The sequence below is a fragment of the Solanum stenotomum genome, chromosome 2 (assembly GCF_019186545.1).
Source record: "Solanum stenotomum isolate F172 chromosome 2, ASM1918654v1, whole genome shotgun sequence".
NCBI lineage: Eukaryota > Viridiplantae > Streptophyta > Magnoliopsida > Solanales > Solanaceae > Solanum > Solanum stenotomum.
The window spans coordinates 68,628,190-68,651,185 of NC_064283.1; the positions used below are offsets into that span (position 1 = coordinate 68,628,190).

The window sequence follows — 22,996 nt, forward strand, 5'->3', positions numbered from 1 at the left end:
AGTCCTAACACCTTATTATGGCTTTAGATTAGCAATAGTAAGCAAATTCTCTTTGTGTGATTAAGATTAGTAAGTAAATTAATTATAGTAAGTTTCATGGCCAGGGCATGGTAGAGGTGTTTATACTCTGTTCGGTTCGGTCTGATTTTATGTGTTTGACACCCAATTTTGACCCCACTTTCTTCTAAACTAATAACGTATCAAGTTATTGTCTTTCACAACTATTTATACTACAACAACTATTTATCATTACTATTGTTATCGTTCGTTGTTGCATTTCTATAATTACTAATAAAGTTATATGTTCTACTGTCGAAACTACTGTTATCTATTTATACATCTCTTTTTCTTAAATAATTGATTTCTCGTCACCTTATTTCAAGTTTTGCAATTATTAAATTAAGGGAATATAAATCTATATTTTATATTAGCGTAAAATCGTAATGTTGATATTTTTATTTTGTAAATTATTAATTACGCTGTTAAGCAAACATATACTAGTTAATTAGTCAGTTTTCGTTACCACTCGCCATCAATATTCAGTGATAATTACGTGTACGTTCCATTCACCAGCAAACCCACTCAAGTCTTTAGAATCAAATTAGGTATTTTCTCCTTTCTGAATGCCAGCTCTTCTGCTCCATTTTTGGCTAAAGCTTTAGCTCTCTTTCACCATTGACAAACACTCCTCTCCAATTTCGTGCAAGCTTCGATAACTTATTAGCTTCTCTCATTTTTCTCTCTCCTTGGCAGATTCCGTCAAGAAGGTGACAAAAGATTTCTGATTTTCGATTTGCAAAGGCAGAGGTCTGATTCAAAATTCAAACGACTTTTTACTCCTTTCAATCCCGCCCAAATTGCAATGAGAAGAACCTTACTCATTAGGGGTGGATTTAAATTAAATGACACGTCTATGTATTATGCCTACTCATTATTAAGGACCTTACCTGTTAGGGGCGGATCTAGCATGGAATGTAAATTTCACATATGGACCATAGTAAATTTCAGAATCCATAAACTTCAAAATTAGGATCCGCGTTTAATCCCTGGGACTCTTAATTTACAACTCTGAAGCTAAAACTTCTACTTCTACATCTTAATTTTCCATGAAATAACAATCCATAACACTGAAAAGTTGGTAATAACATGAAAATTTGAACCAATCTAAGCTTTTCCTAGAAGCTTTGGCCTAGTGTCTACAGTTCCAGACTAATAAACTTCAAAAGTTTTGATCATGTAAATCACAAGGGAAAAGATTTTTCTGGCAATACTCTGCTAGTAAGTGTAGTAGTAATTAGTATTGTGCCACCAGGGTTTCCAAGAATGGAAGGACAAAAGAACGAAGGCTAACGATCAGCCTTCTAGAGCTTAGTACGCTTAGTCTTCTTTGATTCTACAGACCAAATAGGAGGGATGATTCTGTATTCTTGTTTTGGTGTTTCCTCTGTCTTGACTTCATCTTGTTTCCTGACATCATCATCCTCGTCCAGGACGTCCTTTGAAAATGCATTAGGATTTGCCTTGATGCAGCTTTGAAGAGCGACAAAGGGACTAACACAGTCAGAGCCCTACAGTGGGAAATACAAACTTTTCACATGTTAGTTAGAAGGATGAAAAGGAAAAATGGAAACTCAATTTTCATCATTCTGTTAAAAGATAATCTTTTCTTTTCGATGTTGTATATGAATGAAGGGAAGATGACAAATCTTTCTGATCTTGTTTGTTACGACGTTACATCAAAGTCAATTTACCACAAGGAACCATATATTGGACATCAACTTTGGAGGGGTATCGCAAACAACTTCTTCTCTACCTTACAAGGTAGGTATAATGTATGCGTACACTCTACCCTCCTAAGACCCCACTTGTTGGGATTATACTGCTAATGTTGTCGTCGTAGTTTTGGAGGCCAAATTCTAAGGTCAAGAATGATCACTAATGTCTGGTCTTGTCTAGTGGCATTCATACAAGTTACTTGTTCTACACCATGCAGAAAGGAAACTTGAAATTCTCTCAAGTAGAAAAAAGAAATGCAGCGTCTAGAAACGCATTATCTTAAATTTGACCCACCTCTCTGAAAAATAGAAAAAAAGCATAATCTTAATCTTTTTATCATAATATAGAACACATAAATAGGTACAACTATAGCTGAATAACCTAACCAATGTTTACCATGTTACAACTTATGAGGGTACTTCATAAGCTGAAGTTCATACATGAATATCGGCTCGGAGAAATAAAATCAGATGAAACAAGATATATGACATCTCTCTCTACCGGAGATGAACGCGATAGAGTATAGACAAATATAAAAACAATAAAAAAGGAAGGAGCATTCAAACGCAGTTACCTTTTCTTCAGCTGTGCTCTTGAGGAAACAGAGGAAAGCGTCTGAGAACTGGTTGCCGCAAGGGCCAGCACGCAAATGAGCAATGCAAGGGCATTCTAGAGCTTTCCGAGCTTTCTCGTCAATGGACTAAAAGTAGAGTTTCAGTTTCTTGAGCACAGATAAGTAACAAAATTTCAACTTTTATTGACCAAGTTTATGATCCGAAAAAACTGAACCAACCAACCTCATTCTCACCATCTTCACCATATGCTGCAGCTTCTACAAGACGAAAGGAAGAAAATTTGTAGCAAGTTTTAGGAGTCTTTTAAAACATAAAAATCTGATTCAAACATCATTAGGCAGTAGTCAACCAATAATATTACATGGCGCTTAAGTCTTTGGGAATAGCTATTTAGCATACTTTCACTAGAGATCTAATACACACCTTGATGTTATAGAAAAATAGATATAGATCAACTGCAGTTACGAGCAGCTGTAGAGACATAGAGCAAGTAGTAGAGGAAGTTACGAAATCAGACTGCAGTGAGAACAATACGTTGAAAATGCGCAATGATAGCTAGTCACATGGGAAGCGGAACCAGAGCTTTATCAATTTTCCAATCAGCAAATGAGTAAATTGCAATCACTCAGTTTCATCTCAAACCCAAACTAGTTGATCTTGGCACTGATAATACATGAAAAACATACATTACATAACCAAAAATGAAACCCAAAATTCCTTAATGGATAGCAGGAAAATTGCATTTCAAGATTATTTTCCCCTTTAAATAACCTCCCGCCATACCAAAATCACTCATACAATCACAATATTCAAACCACCACATATGCAACAAACCAGCCCCTTCACTTTCTCTCTACAAACCACACCATAGGTGAATCTACATTTTAAGTCCTTGGGTGCAGAGTACCACTCTACTTACTACTTCTTTGGGTGCAAACTTCTAATCATATGTATTTTTAAATTTAAACTATACAAATGTAGTTCAAAGAACAGATAATGGAGACAAAGTATCAATATTAACTAATTGACATTAAAGTTAGTACTTATAAGTATGAAATACCCTCACATTAGGACAATTTGGTTATAGATACAGCGTAGCAATAGGTGAAAGATTTAGAGAATCTCATGTTTTAGATTCCTAATCACAAATTATCAAGTATTGGAGTGAAATGGACAGACTGGGAGTTCACAGATAGAGGGATTCATAAGTCACCCAACTAGTTTGCAATTGAGGTTAAACAATTGTTATTAAGTTCTATTTACATATGTAGCGCGAGCGGAAAGCACTAGATGCATCCATCTACTAACTTCACTATACATTTGCACATGCCCACCACCCGCCTCAACTCTTTTCCAACCCCATTAAGGAAAAAGTGAAGGACTTATATTACAGTTTCTGATAACAGGTAAAGCTCGAAGGCTGTTCCCGTCCCTGTCGGGGGAGATGCCAGCCATCTCTCATTTCTACGAACAGGGACTTACAGTACAGTTTATTAAGCCATTCAAGTCCTTGATTTGGATTCTTGAAGGAGAAAAATTGTTTTTTGCAAAATCAAGAAACAGAAAGACTCAAGAGAGGACAGCGGGAGAATCATCATTAGAGGTGGCTTTCAGTGTCTCTGATGAAGCACTTTGGAATTGGTTGTCAATGGCTATTGGCTACTTAGGATACTTTCAGTATAGATCTAATATGCACATTGATGCTATATGAATGGATCTACTGTAGTTACTGGATCTAAAGACAATGTGTTGCTGAGGAATTTGGGATAACAACAAACTCTTATATAGAGCTAATAGTAGAGAAAGATACTATCTTTTACCTATCAAAAAAATAGTGCAGTGAGAAAACAATACACGCAAAAGAGCAGTGATAGGCTCAAAACCTTAAATCATTTCCCAAACAGCAAATAGTAAAACATTTGTGATCAATTAACTTACCTCAATCCCAAAATAGTTGAGGTCGGTTATATCATTACACGAAAAACATACATTATATAAGCAAAACAAAACCAAGGATTCCTTAATGGTGATTTAAAAAAAAATGGACTTTGGGACAAACTCAACACAACTCCAAAAGTTAGCTCATAATGCGAGTATATTGCTAAGATAATGTAAGGAGATAAACAAATTCATTACTCGACCAATACGGGACACTTAATCCCTTCCTCCTCCCCAGAACTGACAATTGGAGCTTGGATAACATACCATGGCAGTCCAACATTTCGAAATACAAGAATAGGGATGCGTCTAACACTGATACCATGTTAATAAAATAGACTTGGGGGTTAACTAAACTTCAAAAGTTAGATCATAAGATGATTGCTCTAAAATCAAAGCCATGACAAACAACTCATCCCTCAACCAATATGGAATACTTAACAACGGGTCACCGTAAAACTGCATTTCAAACTGAAAGGAACAGATGCATCCATTTAGGCATTTACCACCTTCACATATACATTAGTCTCCCCCACCACCCCCACCCCCACCCCCACCAGCCTCGTTAAATCTTCTCCAAATCCCAGTAGAATGAAAAAAGTTGAAAACTTGTAACTCCTTATAGTGAAATTACTAAACATAAAAATATGGGGTTCTTGATTCTTGAACAAAAGGGGGCAAAAATTCATCCAAAAAAAAAAAGAAGAGTAAAGGGGTGAATTGAGGAGTTACCAGCAATCAAAGAATCAAGAGAACGCGGCTGAGAATCATCAGCAGCAGAGGTAGATTTCGATTGATTATCAATGGCTTCGCTCTGCACTTGTCCCATTTTTTTTTTCTGAAGAAATTGCTTCGCCTTTGTTGACGCCTCAAAATATAGAAAGGCTTAAGAAGAAGACTTGGTGTGTCTCAAAAATTCAATTGACACTTTAGTACCCTAAGTTTTTGTCAAAGTTGTTTTATACGGACTCGAGTGTGAGTATCCGATACAATATAAATGAAGATTCAAAGGCTGAATTCAATCAAAATTAAATTTTAAGATTTGAGAACATAGATACGGATGCTGGAATTTGACTTAAAAGAATCAAAATTATAGAATAAAATTGTAAGAATATTCTAAATTTTGAGAGATATTATGTGAAAAACTTAGTATGTTATAATTTTAATCTTCCATTATCTAGAATGGGCGTTAACTACATAAATTAATTGTCAAAAAATATCATGTTAAAAATTAATTTACAAATAATTTCCCTTTTTATGAGAAAGAAAATATTTATAAAGAGCGATGTTATTTTTCATTTCTAAAATTTATTTTAAGAAATTAAAGCCTCAACTTTTTCTCGTAGATTTTGGCTAATGTATTAGATGTAGATTGATCGAATTCCACCAGTGTTGCGTCAACCCGAGTTCGACAACATAAAATAAATAAAGAGTTCACGCACCTCACCACTATAGTAGTCAAGTTTTTTTCGAAAATAATTTTTTATGTTATCGTTTACCTTTCTATAACAACAATACATTCTTGGTAAAATTATTCCATATAATATACTAATAATTAACCATCTTTACAAAAATAAAATATCTAACATTACAATAATAGATCTAGATATCATATACAATACTTAAAATTGAAATAGTAAAATACAGATACAATGTGAAACACGCATCGAGAGAGGGAGATGAGAGAAGAGGAGAAAGGCAAGTGAGAGAGGAGTGTTACTCCATTCTGAGTTCTACCCGTTGGATCAAGTCAACAAACCAGTCATAAGGAAATCATTGCATATCATAAGAAATTCGAACAATGGCCTCAAATACAGTATCCAGAAGTACCACTTCCTCATAAGAACGGGGAATCAAAATCGACTATTCCCCCTCCTTCCATCTAGTTTCTCTTTCTCAGAATAGATGAAACCGTTGTTACTTATTCTTCAAATAAAAGGGTGCCTAAGAGCAACAATAAAGTTGTCTCGTGTGACCTATAGGCCACACGTTTGAGCCATGGAAGATAATACTAATGCTTGCATTAGAGTAGACTGTCTACATTACACCCCTCGGAGTGCAGCCCTTCCCTAGATCCTACTAACACAGAATGCTTTCTGCACCAGCTGCTTTTTGCCCCTTTCTTATTCTTCAAATCAAAATGGGATTACAGGACCAGAGGAAAGTTATAAAAAAAAACTAGTTTTTGTTACATGAGGACCAAATAAAGAACAGTGTGTAAATATTGCAGTAAATGGTAATGAAAAGGAAATCCAGATTCTCTGTGTTAAATTTTGTATATCAAACCAGTGATGAGGGAATGCAGAGAAACAAATTTCGTTGGGACGGTGGCTTTGGAGATCTATTTTGGCAGGACAATCGAAAAGGAAGAAAGAAACAACCAAGTTGGAGTTCTACAGGTAGCAATCAGGAAAAAACACAAATCATTTGTTGATCAGCTGCAGATTTACTACATAGCTCTGCAATGCACTGAAGCAGCACTTCGTTATTCATAGTGGTGGATCGATTACATTGATCTAGTGAAATTACCTTGGTAGGGTAGCAGACGGCTTGTGAGTAGATTGATTCTGGCAAGTTGAAGAATCAAGAAACTAAAAGTAGCATAAGTAATAAGCCATGGAAAGATCACTCCTCACGACATGAACAGTACTGCAAGATCATAATGAACTTTAGAAGTCCAAATATGAAGGAAGAATAGGTAATTCCATGAAAATTTCGAAAGTGCAAGTGACATTCGATATATTGCAACATAAATATTGAACAAAATGTCCTCCAGAAAGGCAAATCAAGAATGCTAATCAATTGACAAGTAAGCCATTTCAAAATGGCAACTTCAAACTATTTTATTTGCTAGGTAATCAGCCGACTTCTCAATGATCAATACAACGACGACACATCAAGTGTGATCTCACGAGTGGAGTCTAGGGAGGTTAGAGTATATGCAGACCTTACCCCTACCTTGTAAGATAGAGAGGCAATTTCCGATAGACCCTTAGCTCAACAAAAACATTTCAAAACATGTTTGAAAAATACAAAGTGAAAGAAGCTTTAACAATTTTTTGATAACCAAAGAAGCTTTAACAATTCATTGCACACAAATTCCTACATATCATTTTTCACATAGCATGATGAATTCACATAGTGAAAAGATATAGGATTCATACAACTAATACCAAACTCGTTTGGAATTGAGGCATAGTTGATTGATTGATCAATCGGTCTTCATGAATTGCTACTAACAAGGCGGGCACCAACCCGATCAAGCTTCTTCACCATAGCCAAAGCCTTCAAGTTCCCTTCCTTCATAAACGCATCCACCATTCTCTCCCCAATCTCTCTCCCTCTCTCTTCATCATCCGTCACCGCGACCAAAGTAGGTCCAGCTCCGCTTATCGTGCAACCAAACGCCCCAGCCTTCAACGCCGCCTTCTTCACTCCCTCCATCCCAGGAATCAACGGCCCTCTCCTCGGCTCCACAATCTTATCAGACGACAACGCCTTCCCTAAACCCCTCGAATCCCCCTGTAATATCGCAGCCACCAACGCCCCAGCCTGACTACAATTCCATATATGATGCGACATTGTCACCTCCGATGGCAATACCGCCCTCATCTTCTTCGTTGGAGCTTCAAATTTGGGATTCACAAGCACAAAAAACAAATCTTTTTCAAATGGAAACTTCAATGAAATCAATTCCAACGGATCATAACTTCTTACCAACACAAAACCACCCATAATCGAAGGTGCTATATTATCAGCATGATAACCCGAAACCTTCGTTTCCGATTCCAACCCAGCAAGCACAAGATCATCAACACTCAACTTCCGTCCAAAAATCTCATTCACAGCCACCGCCGCCGCCGCAGCACTAGCGGCACTAGACCCAAGTCCACTACCCAACGGCAACCCTTTTTCAAGAGAAATCGATAAACCAACAGACTGTATATTCAACATCTTCATAACAGAAATAGCAGCTATTCCAGCACAATTCGATAAAGGGTCTTTACTAAGCCTATTTCCGGCACCGGAGATATCAGAAATCGAAACCTCTCCAGCTTTAACATTTGGGTCAACCCGAAGAGTGACAAAATCTCCGATTCCATCAACGGCGCATCCGAGGAAATCAAAACCCGGACCTAGATTAGCAATAGTGGCCGGAGCAAACGACTTGACGGAGGTGAAAACGGGTTCGGGTTCGGGTATGGTGATATGGGTTTGGGTTTTAGAGGAGACAGATGAGAGATTGAATCCAAATGAGAAATGGGTATTGATGGGATAAAGAGAAGGAGGATTTGAGAAGCCATTAGAAGTGATGAAGTTGAGTTTCATGGGAGATTGATAGGTTATAGCCATTGATGTGAGAGTTCAGAGAAGGAGAAGAAAGAGAACAAATGGAGAAAAAAGGGATTTTAGGTATATTTCCATATTCAAGATTTCCTATATAGAAAAGTTAATTTTTTCTATTTTATTTTTATACTATGATATTTGACTAATAACCAAACTTTATAAAAAAAATAGGAGTACATAATACCTTATAAATAGTTATCGATAAATTTCATTTAGACATATGACTTATGAATATTAAAAGTAGTAGAGTCACATCCATTCGATAAAAATAGAATATTCAATTTTACTATCTGAATATAGTAGAATTAAAAGTGACATGAAATTATCAAATTGAATCGAATTTAGGCCATTACTAGTCCAACTAAGACGACACTAAACTAGTTTCATGACATGAACCTAGCCCAACCTTGCTCGCACAATGAGGGCCAGTTCAGTTCGACTAGTGAGACATAACACATATCTCGTAAAATTAATCAAAATATATACAAATTGATTTGAATAATATATTTATAAATTTTTAATAAGTAATAAAATGTTATATGAATCATTATAGATGATTTTTTCTTAAATTATTTTACGTGATATTCAATATCCACATTAAATCTTGACTGAATAAAATGTTCCCGATAAAAATGACTCCCTAAGCAAGGGCACTTATAAATGAAATCTCATCCTATTTTCACTCGATCTATGTATTAATTCCACAAAAATTATTTGTTGAAATAATTTCATTTCCATTTTAACATATAAATATTTCAAGATGATTATAAAAATATTTTTTTTTTTAAAAAAAACTTCATTTGTTTTATCTTTTATTTATTCAATTTAAAATACATACTTGTTTTAATTTCTCTAATTTCTTAGCAGGGGTATAAATTCTTCTTTCTGGGGTTTATGCCTTTTTCCCCAAAACAGCGAGTGAAGAAAAAATTTCAGTGAACTCTACAAGAGAAAATCGAACTTCCCCAAATCTTTTGGAACGGAGCAGCGATCGGAGCAAAGACAGTGGGTGGTAGTGAAAGAGTAGAGGAAGAATCAAGAATGGGAAGCCAACCTGCACAAATTCCGACCAGTTTTGGGCATGAACTGAGAGCTTGTCTCCGTTGCCGTCTTGTTAAAACTTATGACCAGGTTTGAAATCCCCTTTTTTTATACACCCTTTTGAGATTTCTTCAATACCCATCAATTTGTTTTTGCTGTTTCGAACTTTTTTGTTAAGGTCATGGTTCAAGCAGTGGAAACAGTCAGAAATGTAGTATGCAATAGATGCTTGTGGTATGGTCTTTCCCCGAACCCTGTGTATAATGGGAGATTTAGTATACTGGGTTGCCCTTTAACTGTGTCGCGATGTTGGGTAGGCTGAATGTATCATTTGTATCAACTTCGTCACATTTAAGGACTGATGAATTAGGGTTCATTGTAGTTTGATTATATTTTATGTGTTTGTATTGGGTTTGGAATAGAATGTGCTTTTCCTTCAAAAGGAGGAGTCTTTAACATTTTTAAGGAAAAAAAGGAGTAAAATATGTCATAGCCTTGGTGGACAGAGTTAGCGGGTGGTGAGAGGTGGCAGGTATCACATGGAAGTTGAGGTACGTGCGAAAGCTGGTCCGGACACCACTATCATCAAAAAGAAAAAAAGGGAGTAAAATAGGTTTATTTATTTCTTCAAATGGGGTAGGGGAAGGGGAAATGTGGGAGGGGATTATACAGGGGGAGGGGGGGGGGGGACGGAACCCTCACCAACAAGGTGAAAGTTCAGTTAGTTGACTAACTGAGGTACTAAGATTCCCAAGTAGGTTTTTTATTGGATGTACTTGTAGTGGGGTTTATGTTTTTGATGGGTGATTTACTGGTAATGCAGTTTAGGGAATCAGGATGTGAAAACTGTCCCTTCTTCAAGATGGATGAAGATCATGAGCGTGTAGTGGACTGCACTACTCCAAATTTTACTGGGTATGTTTATGTGTAGTTTATTATTATGTAATATATCCCTTTTCTTTCTTCTTTGTTTTGTTTTTAGGTCAATAAGTTTTTTTTTGTTAGTAATTTGGGAGCTATTGTGTCACAGTTTAATCTCTGTCATGGATCCAACGAGGAGTTGGGCAGCTCGATGGCTTCGAATTGGTATGTGAAACCTGTCTTACATATATTTGATTTTTTTAATTGGTCTTTACATTATTATAAGTTTGACTAAATTTGGTTACTCGTGTGGTATATATTTTGAGTTTGAAACTTCGAACTATATTTAGAAATCAACTTTACTGCTAATCTTTGGAATTTATTTAAGAGGCCCATGTTAGATGGTTGTATATTGTGTCTAAGTGGAAATACCCAAGGGATGTTTCCTTTGCCACTTTCTGCATGTGCCGTTCATACTTAGCAGCATGTAGCTCCAAGGTTAAAGGGCAGAATCTCTGACACTAGCTTTCTGCATAATGATTGGAAGTTTTTTTGAAAGGGACACTGTAGTGGGTTCGTGACTCTAATTGGGTGTGTTGGTCTTTTTTTTTTTTGATGACAAGGGAAACCCGCAGTGGCTACCCTTTGGGTGCGCACGGTGTAAAACCCCTGCTCTTATGCAATAGCTCACAAACCACACAGGAGGGGTCACCCGCACTAGGCAAGCCCGGTGCGACGAGCTCGATCCAGAAGGCAAACCCCTTGCTTTTGCTTGCAAGGGGTTTCGAACTTGAGACCTCCAACATGCAAGTCCCAAGCCCAAACCACTGGGCCACCCCGAATGGTTGGGTGTGTTGGTCTGTTTTTAAGCTACGTCAGTATATAGTAGATACATCTCAATTTATTGATTTTGGTCTTCTTGTAGGTTTTTTTTTAATCAGGGAAGTGATTATTCAGAGGACTTACATTGGTTACTAGAAACTTATAACTATATCTTATTAGTTTACTATGTCTGTATATCTTATACACATGTCTTTCTCTTTCCAAATGATTTAGAGTTCATTGTTAAGAGTTCTGAGTAAGATGAACAGTTGTCTAATCCTGACTAGCCCATAGCGCATCACTATTGTAAACTTTGGTTAGACTGTGTTACATTTGGAAACTATGCATGTTAGAATTTCAATAGACTAGGCAATAAAGAGCAGCGGTCTTGATTAGACAAGAACGATCTTGGATGCAAGTTTATGCCTAAGTCTTCCAAAATGCAAAGATTGATGATATTATGCATTAGTTCACATCGTATCTTCTGGGAGAATGGCTAGGAAATTTAGTGAATGAGGAGAGTGTCTGCCAGATCTCAAGGAGCTCTCGAAATGAAGTACCCAAAAATAAGAGAGAGTACTAGGAAAGATCTGATTATCTGAAATAAAAGGAAAGGATCTGGTTTTCTGACTTCTCTTTATACATACTCTAATAGATTTTATCAAGCTAAGAAGCTCCTCTTAAGGTAGTCAATGCCAGACAACACTCCATTTTTTACCAAGCTGTTTCACTTCTATTAGCTTGAGATGCAGTGAGTTGCATTCTATTTTCCAAGTGATGCTTTCGAAAGCCGGAAATCCTGAATAGATGAAGGAATTAGGTGTTAGCCTGTACTTGGCAGAAGTTTCATATGCCCAAGGCTCCAAACAGCGAAGAATGCACACGCACTGTATATATGAACAAATGAGGTGTGACAACTTGGAGATTTAGAGGCTTAGAACTTATTATTTATCCTTGTTTGATATCTTAAAAATGTTCCATTTGAGCAATTAGAACATGCAAAAAAGGGTGAGAAGGTTCTGGTCTTCTGGACCACCTAGATTTAGAACTAGCCTTCCTGAGTTGCTGATTTCAGGCTCAGACTAATTCTACAAAGTAACAAAACTAATGTATACTTATGAATTAAGCTTTTGACAACAAAAATTCAAGCATTTGATTGCAAATTGAATGAGTAGGTGAAATTGCAATAGTAAAAAAGCTAAGCGGTGATGCTTGTATTTTTTCTAGGCCATTCAATGAAAGTCTTCACAAAGGGGAAGCAAATAGGAATATGAGAACTAACACTACGATAATTGTGTGTTTTGCTCTTTATGCTAGTGACTGTGAGCTAATGTTTTGTGTCAGTATGTTGGGAATATCCTTTCATCTTTATCCGTTTTATTGTTTATTTAGTGTTGTATAATGGGGCATATTGTTAACTACAATTATTTTTACTAAATATTTGCAGCACGGTATGTCCCTGGTTGTTACACACTTGCTGTATCTGAGGCACTTCCAGAAGATTTGCAGGTTAGTGATTCAAGATGGTTGCTACTACAAAGTCCTTGTCTTTCGTCAGATATGCTAAAATTTCAAGTTTTGGACTAGTTAGCCATTTCATTTTATTCTTTTACTTTTAATTGTCTTGTCATTCCTGTATTATATTAGTATAAAGTATTAACTATTCCTTTCCCAGTCAAATATTTGGGCATCCTATGTTGTTAGTATTTGAAATTCCTTTAGGTTGGTGAGGTCAACTATCTGTGTGTTGGCTTTACTTAAGAGCTTTAGACTTGTAAAACTAATTGAATTCTGTTATCTCTTCCCATTCCGATGAGTTATTGCGGAAGTTTATTTACTGTTGGTGAGATAGGGCCTAGGATCTGTCTTTGTCAAAGCAACTTAGAGTTGGCTAATGATATTAGTGTCACTTCGGGAACACAACTCCTAAGTATTTGTGTAATGAGTATTTGCGAAATTAAGTTCAAGTTAGCTTTGTAGATGATATTTTTATTTATAGTCGCAGATTGCTCATTCTGCAACGTTTAATATGCTAGTTTACACGTCCTAATTTAAGTTATCCATTTTATTTTGCATAGTTATTTACTTCTATATTTTCTGCAGAATCTTTGTGAGGATGAACATATCCCGTATGCTCCTCCAAAACGCATCTGATCCAACAAACCAGCAATGAAAACATCAGCAGATTTTGGGTTTTGAAATGGGAAGTACTCCCATTTTGCAGCGTCAAAGTAAATCCCGGGACAAATGTTATGTAATTAAGACAACGAATTTCTGAAATTATCATTAACCCCCTAATCTGGAAACTAAACTTGTTTTATGTCTGAATATCTCTCTGTTATCTGTGTTTGCATGCTCATCTGGTGAACTCTCATGTATTGATGTTGTGTTTATGTGACACTAAAATTTTGTGGAGATGTGTTTGGAGTAGAAATGGTTTCGTGTAAGCATTTCCCCAGCTAACTCTGAACACCAATGTTGCTCGGACTCTTCATAAATATCGATAGGTACGTGTCGGATCCTCCAAAAATAGTGTATTTTTGAAGGATCCGATACGGGTGCGGCAACATTTTTTGAGAGTCCGAGCAACTTAGGTGAACACTATTTGTTGGATGTTAAATGGTTTGCTAGTAGTAGCATCAACCTATTTTGGCGTTCAACATGTATTATGTTACGTAGGACACGTGTGTCCATTTGTTTAACTTTATACGATTTTAAATGTATACTTGTGCACACTTGAAGTTGCAAGGCATAAATGTAAGCTAAAACCAAGTTAAATGACACGTTTATGTATAATGTGATAATTTATAGGTTAATAATATTACCATCCAAAACATAGTAGGGTTAAGTTTTATGTTTGATACTTTCACCATCCATATCTCCTAGGAGATTATATTTTGTCATCTAAATTCTCTTTTGAAAGCGAGATGTCGGTTTCCATAAGAGGAAAAGTCGAGTAGATGTGTCGTTTAATTAGAAACTACATTAAATGAATGATCCACGCGATGAAATTTCTCTCTTAAAAAGAATATATTTCTTCTTTCGACGTTTTGTGTATTTGATATTTCATCACAACATGGTAGGGTAGGACTTTGTCATCTAAATATGAACTTTTAACTTTTTCAAGGGGCAAATGTTATATTACAAACAAAAATAATAATATTATATATAAAAATAAAGATATTCTATGAACACGACTATTTGTCATTTTGTGAAAGTTGAGGGGTCAATTTGTACATGCAGCAGTTTTCCACATCTCCTTTATTTCCATTTTTTATATAAAGAAAAATCTGATCGCAAATATTTAAAAAAGGAAAGATTTAAATTATACGAAATGATATAAATTTATTCTTTATTTGATAATAGAGTTCGAACATTTCATACTATTACAAAGGAAAAACTTGATAAGGATAGAATATAATTGACCCTGATAATAAACAGATGATAAATCTAGATCGATTTTTCTTCTGGCTTCTAAATAAAAAAATTAGTTAATAATTATACTTTATTGTTAATTATGTTATAAATTTTACNGCCTAACTTCAAAAGGCCATAGCTCACTCATCCGACCTCGAAACTTATCAAACTCGGCGGCGTTGGAAAGATAATTCAAAGATGTTTCCTACGGTATCTGGTAGAACGCCTAAATCATCCTGAGCTAGGAGTTATGGTCGTTTGAAGTCAACCCAAAACTCATACTTAGCTTAACTTGTAAAATTTCAGATTTTGCTATTTCCAATTTAATTCTTTTTGAAACTCAAGGTGCTACATCTAGTGACCTTTACACTTAAAAAATTTTAATTCCTCGGTAAAATCTCACTCCCTACGATGAACGGTTCGAGTCTTAGTTCAAAAAAATTTCTGGGGTATTACACTATTACAAAGGAAAAACTTGATAAGGATAGAATATAATTGACCCTGATAATAAACAGATGATAAATCTAGATCGATTTTTCTTCTGGCTTCTAAATAAAAAAATTAGTTAATAATTATACTTTATTGTTAATTATGTTATAAATTTTACTTGTAAATAACGAATCAATTATTATTTTGTTGCAAATATACCAAATTTTCTTATTGCGATTTTTAAAAACTAACATTAAACTTTCATACATTACTATTCAAACTATATAAAATTGATATGATTATATTTTATCATCTAAATTTAGTGATTTGATACTTTACCCTCCAAACTTAGTAGTATTTTTATTCTATCATTAAATTGTATTATCAAGTTTTCTTGATAAATTTAATACTTTATCATGATATCATATGTTTCACAGTTTAAATTCTAGAAATTTATGCACTTTTTCATCCTATTTGATGAACCTAATATTTCAAGTAACAAATCTTATCTTGCAAAAAAAGAAGAAGCCATAAATTAAACATTAATTAGAAGTAATGAAAAAAATATAAAAAAAAAAGAATTGTATCCTACAAAACAAAATGTGATTGAACTATATAATAAAATAAAATAAAATAAAGAATTCTGTCTTTTGGGGGGATGGAGGAGTCCATCAGGACTTGAAAGCACTATAATTGAGTAAAATAATGATACTATATAATATATTTGATAGGAAATCTTTTGTGGGCTCCATGGACACTAACCCCCCCGCCCCAAAAAAAGAAGAAGAAGCTCTCGTTCTATAAAAAAATTCCAGAAAAAAAAAATTAGATTACAAGAATTTATTATGAAAAAAATTACTTTATATTTATGTAAAAAGACTATTTTCAAGGCTCGTGTGACCAGTATATATAATGACAATGCTATTAGTTACACTTAAAGCTTGTATTCATGATGACTTGTTTTCAATTCCAAAAACAAAATGTTAGCGGAAAAAAATAGACATGTTTATCCTTGATGGACGAGTCTAATTAAATTAAAGAAGAAAAATATAAGATAATTGTAATATGAATATTGAGATATTTGATTTTATTTTTTAAAAGTGCACTTAATAATTACAACACTATAAATTCTTTGAATATGAATGCGCTCGCATTTGAAGAATTTTATGACTCGAATTTTTAGTATTCTCTTATTTATTACATGTGTCATTAGACATATCAAAATTAATTTAATTATTTGTTGATGGGCTTATAAAAAAGAGTGAAGTCAAAATTAGGAGGCCACGTATAGTATCCATATGGGCCCAATAAAGCCCATTGGGCCACGTGGAACACATGTCAATATCAGTTGTACAAAGTATCTTTCTAAAGTTGATTCCATAATATTCCATTATTTTTTCTTAAATTAAACAATTATAGAGATTAAATATATTTTCACTTACACATCTGATAGTTTAGAAATTAAAAACGTTAATTTAATAAATTTTCATTGAATATCAATGTTTAATATGCCAAATTTATAAGATTAAAGACTACAATCAAATGAAATTCAAAATAAAATGTTAACAGAGTAGCTCGTTGACCTCCAATCTAAAATTTATAACAGTGTAATTGTAACTTCTAATCTGAATACCCAAAAAAAAAATTTTTAAAAAATCTGAATACCAAACAAAATATTTATAACTTACAATCCTAAATTTAAAATAATGTATCTAAACATTAAAAATATATCAATAAAGTAGATTATAATTAATATTTTTTTTATATTTAGTTAATTCGAGCTCAATTTGACTTATTTTTGGTTGGTACCAAATCAAATAAATTTATTAATATTCTATACTTATATAATAAAGGATAAAAGAGTAAATATATTTCATAGTTTTGTGATTAGAACATATAACATGCAATTGCACTTTTGGTTTAAAAAATGGTGCACATACGTCACATTTATATTTATTGAAGAATAAGAAATATAATACTTCCTACTTTTCATTTTATGTGACACTTTTTAATTTTGAAACTTATGATATTTTTAAAAAGGATAAATTTTTAAAATTTGTGATTTAAAATAATCTTTAAATATTTATACGATTATAAATTATTGTTAATTATAATAACTACTTAATATTTTTTTTTTGCAACAGACTAAAAAAGAAAGAATGTCAACGCGGAGCAAGTAATTGAAAGGGCATTTTGTAGGCTACAGTCAACATCGGTCACTGTATAGAGCAAGCAGCCCACCGTTTTACTCCCTCCGTCCCTATTTACTTGTCCATATTTCCTTTTTTGGTTGTCCCTATTTAGTTGTCCATTTTGACAAATCAAGAAAGGACAACAAATTTTTTCCTATTATACTCTTATTTACACTTCTTGAAAATTGTAAAAATGTATGTTGTTTCCCTCCAATTTATTTTACTTTAATTCAAATAAATGGTTGTAATTTTGAAGTGAAAAGTTGTCATAAGGGTAAAATTGTAACTTCACTGTGCTAATCATTGTTGCCTTAATCTGTGTGCCATTTCTAAAGTGGACAACTAAAAAGGGACGGAGGGAGTAACAAGCATCTTTTTCTTACAGGTCGCCTCTCTCTGCTTAGCACTTTTCCTACTTATCCCTATAAAAAGAAAAGCAACTAATAGTGTTTTGTGTTTTGTGTTTAGTTTTATACCTCATAGTTGAATCTGGCAAAAGCACAACAAACAAACAGTAGCACTAAAATCTTGAAGGGGTGGTTTAGCTTGATCTGTAGCTTTTGTAGTGACTGGTGAGGACCCTTTTCACCATTTTTTTTTTTACTACGTTATACTTGTGGAAATCTTTGGTTTGTTGTAAAGTTTTCATTTTGGTCATTTGGGTATGTGATTTAGTGTTATTTTTGTTGATCTGTAACTTCTCCTGGTGACTGGTGAGAACTCTTTTTTGTTTTTTTTCTTTTTGGCTATGTTATGCTTCTATGACTTGGGCAAATCTTTGTTTTGTTGTAAAGTTTGATTTTTGGTGATTTTGGTCATTTGGGTATATGATTTAGTGTTCTTTTTGTTGATCTGTAGCTTCTTTGGTGACTGGTGAGAACCTTTTTTTGTTTTTTTTGCTATGTTATGCTTCTAAGACTTGTGCAAATATTTGGTTTGTTGTAAAGTTTTCATTTTGGTGATTTTTTTCTTGTTTTTGGTCATTTGGGTATTTGATTTAGTGTTCTTTTTGTTGATCTGTAGCTTCTCTGGTTATTGGTGAGAACCCTTTTTTTTGCTACATGATGCTTCTATGACTTGTGCAAATCGTTGGTTGGTAGTGAAGTTTTCATTTGGTGATTTTTTTTCTTGTTTTTGGACATTTGGGTATTTGATTTAGTGTTCTTTTTGTTGATCTGTAGCTTCTCTGGTGACTGGTGAGAACCCTTTTTTGTTTTTTGGCTATGTTATGGTTCTAAGACTTGTATAACACCTTGGTTCATTGTAAAGTTTTTAATTTTTTGGTGATTTGAGTATTTGATTTAGTGTTCTTTAAGTTGATCTGAAATTCCAGATTGAGAAATGGAACAAGATTTTTGCTTTTGATGAACTTGTTATGCTTCTAGGACTCGTGCAAATTCTTGGTTTGCTGTAAAGCTCTCTTTTTGGTCATTTGAGTATTTGGTTTAGTGTTCTTTTACTTGATCTGAAGTCCTAGATTGAGAAATGACACAAGTTCTTTGTGTTTGATTTCTTCCTTGTCACATCGTTGATGATGTTTCATCGTTTCTTCAATCCCCCTTTTTTGTCTCCTTTATTTGAAAGTTCAAGACTTCACTTCTATATTTGTTCTCAGAGGAAGTGTTTTGGTTTAATTTTTTGTTATAGGGAGATGTGTGAAGTCTTGATGAAGATTCTTCCAATTTCCCTTTTATCCATGCTATTAAGTTGTGGAAGCACATTGATTTCTCGAATCACAGCATTGTGAAAAGAACATCTAGGTGATAGAATGACCCTGGAATCCACATATTTGTTGTTTATATTCCACGTGTATGCTATGTTGTCCCGTCTCTTACAAAATGCTGCTGGGGGTTGTCGAATCCTCCAAAAGTAGTGTTCTTTTTGAGGATCCGATACGAGTACGACAACAATTTTGGGGAGTTCGAGCAACATAACTTGTATGTACAGTTGATGTAGGTGTTCTTATCTGTCTAATTTCACTCAGGAGCTGCTTGTTGATTGTCTGCTATAGAATACTAAATGTTTGTTCATATTGTTAAAAAGGATACATGGAAGTTCGTCTTTGTCTAAAATCAGTACCCTGCCTCTATGTAAAAGTAATAAGTGCAGTTCTAATTCCAAAGTACTTTTTTTATTTGCTACTCAGATCTAAAGGAATCAAGGTCCTTTTCTTTTTCTGTACATACTAGCACTTTCTTGGTACAAATTGATGAAATGTTTGCTTTTGCTTAGAAAAACATGTAAAGTTGATTATAAAAACATGTAAAAGTTTTCTGTAATGAGCTGGTTATATGGGCTTCTGAAGAAGAGTGGGTTTTGTCCTTTTGAGCAGATAAATAGAAGAAATGGCCAACATAGACATAGCTGGAATCATGAAGGATCTCCCAAATGATGGCCGTATTCCAAAGACCAAGATTGTTTGCACGTTAGGGCCATCTTCTAGAACAGTGCCAATGCTGGAGAAGCTTCTCCGTGCTGGCATGAACGTTGCCAGGTTTAACTTTTCTCATGGGACCCATGAGTACCATCAGGAGACATTGGACAATCTTAAGATTGCTATGCAGAATACTCAGATCCTGTGTGCTGTCATGCTTGACACCAAGGTTCGATTTTGAAGCATATTTTAGTTTTATCTGTTCCTATTTTTCTTCTATGTCAACTTAGTGCTTGTGCAGATGGTTTGTAATTTTGAGCTGGTCGTTATTTCCAGTGTGGCATTTGCTTGAGGATTACCTCAGGCATAGTTTGCTTACAGTTTCCTTGTCAAGGATGCTACATTTCACTACTTACCTTTGAGCATCCTCCCCCCCCTTCCCGGGAGAATTAAGTTTCTCAAACTAGAAGAGTAGCATTTCTAATCGATTCAGGCAAGGAGTGTTGATGTAGTCGAGAGAGAGATTCTCAGTTCTCTTTTGTGGTTATTATATATTCCTGACATGGAGAATGAAAGTCCCAACTCTTTAGTCTCAAGAGGGACCATATTTCCTACATAGTTCAGAAGAGTGTTATGATCTGGTTTTATGTGGTCGTAAGCAATGGCTTTCCTTTAGTGGTGGAGAATTGCAATATTTTGATTTGGCTAGTCTTTGTTAACCACAAGATAATAAGTTTGTTCAATAATAGTATTTGTAGAAAAGTGAGTAATCTGTGGTAATCTAGTACATTCCAAACTTAAAATTGTGTAATGTGAGGTGGATCAGATTGTTGGCAGCTTGAATAACACATGCTAAGGTTCACTTGCCTCTGTTTACCGGTATGGAGCTTTTTCACACGTTAGTATGATCTTTTATTGTTTGCTATGTTTTCCAGTTATGAGCCACTGTAGGTGCCGGCAAACTTTCTTATCTTTCTCCTCATTTTGCCAGATATTTAAGTAAAGACTTTGATCTTTTATTTACTATGACGCTTTGGTAATTTATAAGGCTCGACTTGGAATCATTGAATGGAACTACAATTTTATTCTCTATTTCCGTTTCTAGCAACTGCTGTTTTGTTTCTGGTTCTCGATGGTTAATGAATTTGATCTTAAAATGCTGCTATTATAACAAGTCAAGAGTACTGGTTAAGACCTTCGATTTATTCTGCATGTGCAACTATTCCTCAGCTTCAGTTTGCTTCCTTGATGTTGGACTAACATACGTTTTTTATGCAGGGGCCTGAGATTCGTACTGGTTTCTTAACAGATGGAAAACCGATTCAGCTTAAGGAAGGTCAAGAAATCACTGTATCCACAGACTATACCATAAAAGGAAATGAAGAAATGATCTCAATGAGCTATAAGAAGTTGGTAGTGGACTTGAAGCCCGGCAATACCATCTTGTGTGCAGATGGTACCATAACCCTTACTGTTTTGTCATGTGATCCACCATCTGGAACGGTGAGATGTCGCTGCGAGAATTCTGCCACCTTAGGAGAGAGGAAGAATGTAAACCTTCCAGGTGTGGTTGTGGACCTTCCAACACTTACAGAGAAGGATAAAGAAGATATACTAGAGTGGGGTGTTCCTAACAACATTGATATGATAGCGCTTTCGTTTGTGCGTAAGGGTTCAGATCTTGTCAATGTTCGCAAGGTTCTTGGTCCACATGCCAAGCGCATTCAACTAATGTCAAAGGTATGCAGAGTAATTTAGTATGGTTGAATTTTGAAGCATATGAATTGTTAAGGAGAGAAGAACATAATACTTGGCAATGGATTGGTGTTTTCTAGATTTTTACTTCTTCCCGAACATGTCTTTTTCATTTATCACTCTCTTTTCTTCTATTCAATGAGGGGGGTCAAATGTCCAGTGTACAAACCTTAGTGCTAACTAGTTCTATGGTATTCACTGATGTTTTGATTTTCTGAAATTGTCTTGAAGGTTGAAAACCAAGAAGGGGTAATCAACTTTGACGAAATCCTTCGTGAGACAGATTCTTTTATGGTTGCTCGAGGTGATCTCGGAATGGAAATTCCAGTTGAGAAGATTTTCTTGGCTCAGAAAATGATGATATACAAGTGTAATCTTGCTGGCAAAGCTGTGGTAACTGCCACTCAGATGCTTGAATCAATGATCAAGTCTCCACGACCCACCCGTGCTGAGGCTACTGATGTGGCTAATGCTGTCTTGGATGGCACTGATTGTGTTATGTTAAGTGGGGAGAGTGCAGCTGGTGCTTATCCTGAGCTGGCAGTAAAAATCATGTCACGAATTTGCATTGAGGCAGAGTCTTCACTTGACAATGAGGCTATCTTCAAGGAAATGATCAGGTGTACCCCGCTGCCAATGAGCCCATTGGAGAGTCTTGCATCATCTGCTGTCCGTACGGCTAACAAAGCTAGAGCAAAACTCATTGTTGTCCTGACACGTGGTGGGAGTACAGCAAAGCTGGTTGCCAAGTATAGGCCTGCAGTTCCTATTCTGTCAGTAGTCGTGCCTGTTTTGACTACAGACTCTTTCGATTGGTCCATCAGCGACGAGACCCCAGCTAGACACAGTCTGGTATATAGAGGCTTGATTCCAATTCTTGGTGAAGGTTCCGCAAAGGCCACTGATTCTGAATCAACTGAGGTAATCCTTGAAGCTGCCCTGAAATCAGCCGTAACGAGAGGGCTATGCCAACTTGGTGATGCTGTCGTGGCACTTCATCGTATTGGATCTGCATCCGTTATCAAGATTTGCATCGTGAAGTAATCGTCGTGTCACATAACATACAAATCTTGAACTCCCTCCACCTGAGCTCAGACTGATTTTCATTTATGCTTTCTGGTCTTGATAATGCATTATTAATATGCTGATTTTGTCACAATGTCTTAGGATATCTAGTATTATCACCAAGGATTACTATATTTCATGTTATATTTTCATATCTGCTTCAAACACTGGATTTAAAATAAATATTCCTTTGGTGCAGCAATATCTTTATGTTGTCGTATGTGATGTAGGGGGTGGGTGGGTGATAAAGGCTGTTTTTTTTAACCTTCTTGAGGAATTTTTAATGTAGGACACTGGAAAGAGTTTCCATTGGCAACTGATTTACCATGTTCCAATGGTTCTTTCATTTTGGATATCAGTGAAAATTGCAATAGTATTATCTGTTCCTATATTTATAGAACTCT

The 22,996-nt window shown here is 35.2% G+C and overlaps 4 protein-coding genes and 1 pseudogene across 4 annotated transcripts; 2 read left to right on the plus strand and 3 right to left on the minus strand.

Moving 5' to 3' along the window:
• Nucleotides 1-1,098: 1,098 nt before the first annotated feature.
• On the minus strand, nt 1,099-5,170 carry LOC125854615 (mitochondrial intermembrane space import and assembly protein 40 homolog). Its single transcript, XM_049534200.1, has 4 exons — nt 5,022-5,170; nt 2,574-2,608; nt 2,351-2,476; nt 1,099-1,568 (listed from the first exon to the last, which is right to left on the minus strand). The coding sequence occupies exons 1-4, from the start codon at nt 5,116-5,118 to the stop codon at nt 1,362-1,364; spliced, it is 465 nt and encodes a 154-aa protein (XP_049390157.1). The 5' UTR covers nt 5,119-5,170; the 3' UTR covers nt 1,099-1,361.
• Nucleotides 3,720-3,825, minus strand: LOC125857270 (U6atac minor spliceosomal RNA; annotated as a pseudogene).
• A 2,187-nt stretch (nt 5,171-7,357) lies between the features above and the next one.
• Nucleotides 7,358-8,708, minus strand: LOC125854608 (homoserine kinase-like). Its single transcript, XM_049534191.1, has one exon. It carries the CDS (start codon nt 8,640-8,642, stop codon nt 7,512-7,514), a length of 1,131 nt encoding a protein of 376 aa, XP_049390148.1. The 5' UTR covers nt 8,643-8,708; the 3' UTR covers nt 7,358-7,511.
• Nucleotides 8,709-9,532: 824 nt separating this feature from the next.
• On the plus strand, nt 9,533-13,794 carry LOC125854617 (transcription elongation factor SPT4 homolog 2-like). The gene is made up of 5 exons (XM_049534202.1): nt 9,533-9,767; nt 10,501-10,592; nt 10,708-10,763; nt 12,808-12,869; nt 13,464-13,794. The coding sequence occupies exons 1-5, from the start codon at nt 9,678-9,680 to the stop codon at nt 13,512-13,514; spliced, it is 351 nt and encodes a 116-aa protein (XP_049390159.1). The 5' UTR covers nt 9,533-9,677; the 3' UTR covers nt 13,515-13,794.
• A 3,966-nt stretch (nt 13,795-17,760) lies between these two features.
• On the plus strand, nt 17,761-22,794 carry LOC125854603 (pyruvate kinase, cytosolic isozyme). The gene is made up of 4 exons (XM_049534187.1): nt 17,761-17,970; nt 19,731-20,001; nt 21,051-21,512; nt 21,759-22,794. The coding sequence occupies exons 2-4, from the start codon at nt 19,744-19,746 to the stop codon at nt 22,569-22,571; spliced, it is 1,533 nt and encodes a 510-aa protein (XP_049390144.1). The 5' UTR covers nt 17,761-17,970; nt 19,731-19,743; the 3' UTR covers nt 22,572-22,794.
• Nucleotides 22,795-22,996: the final 202 nt, after the last annotated feature.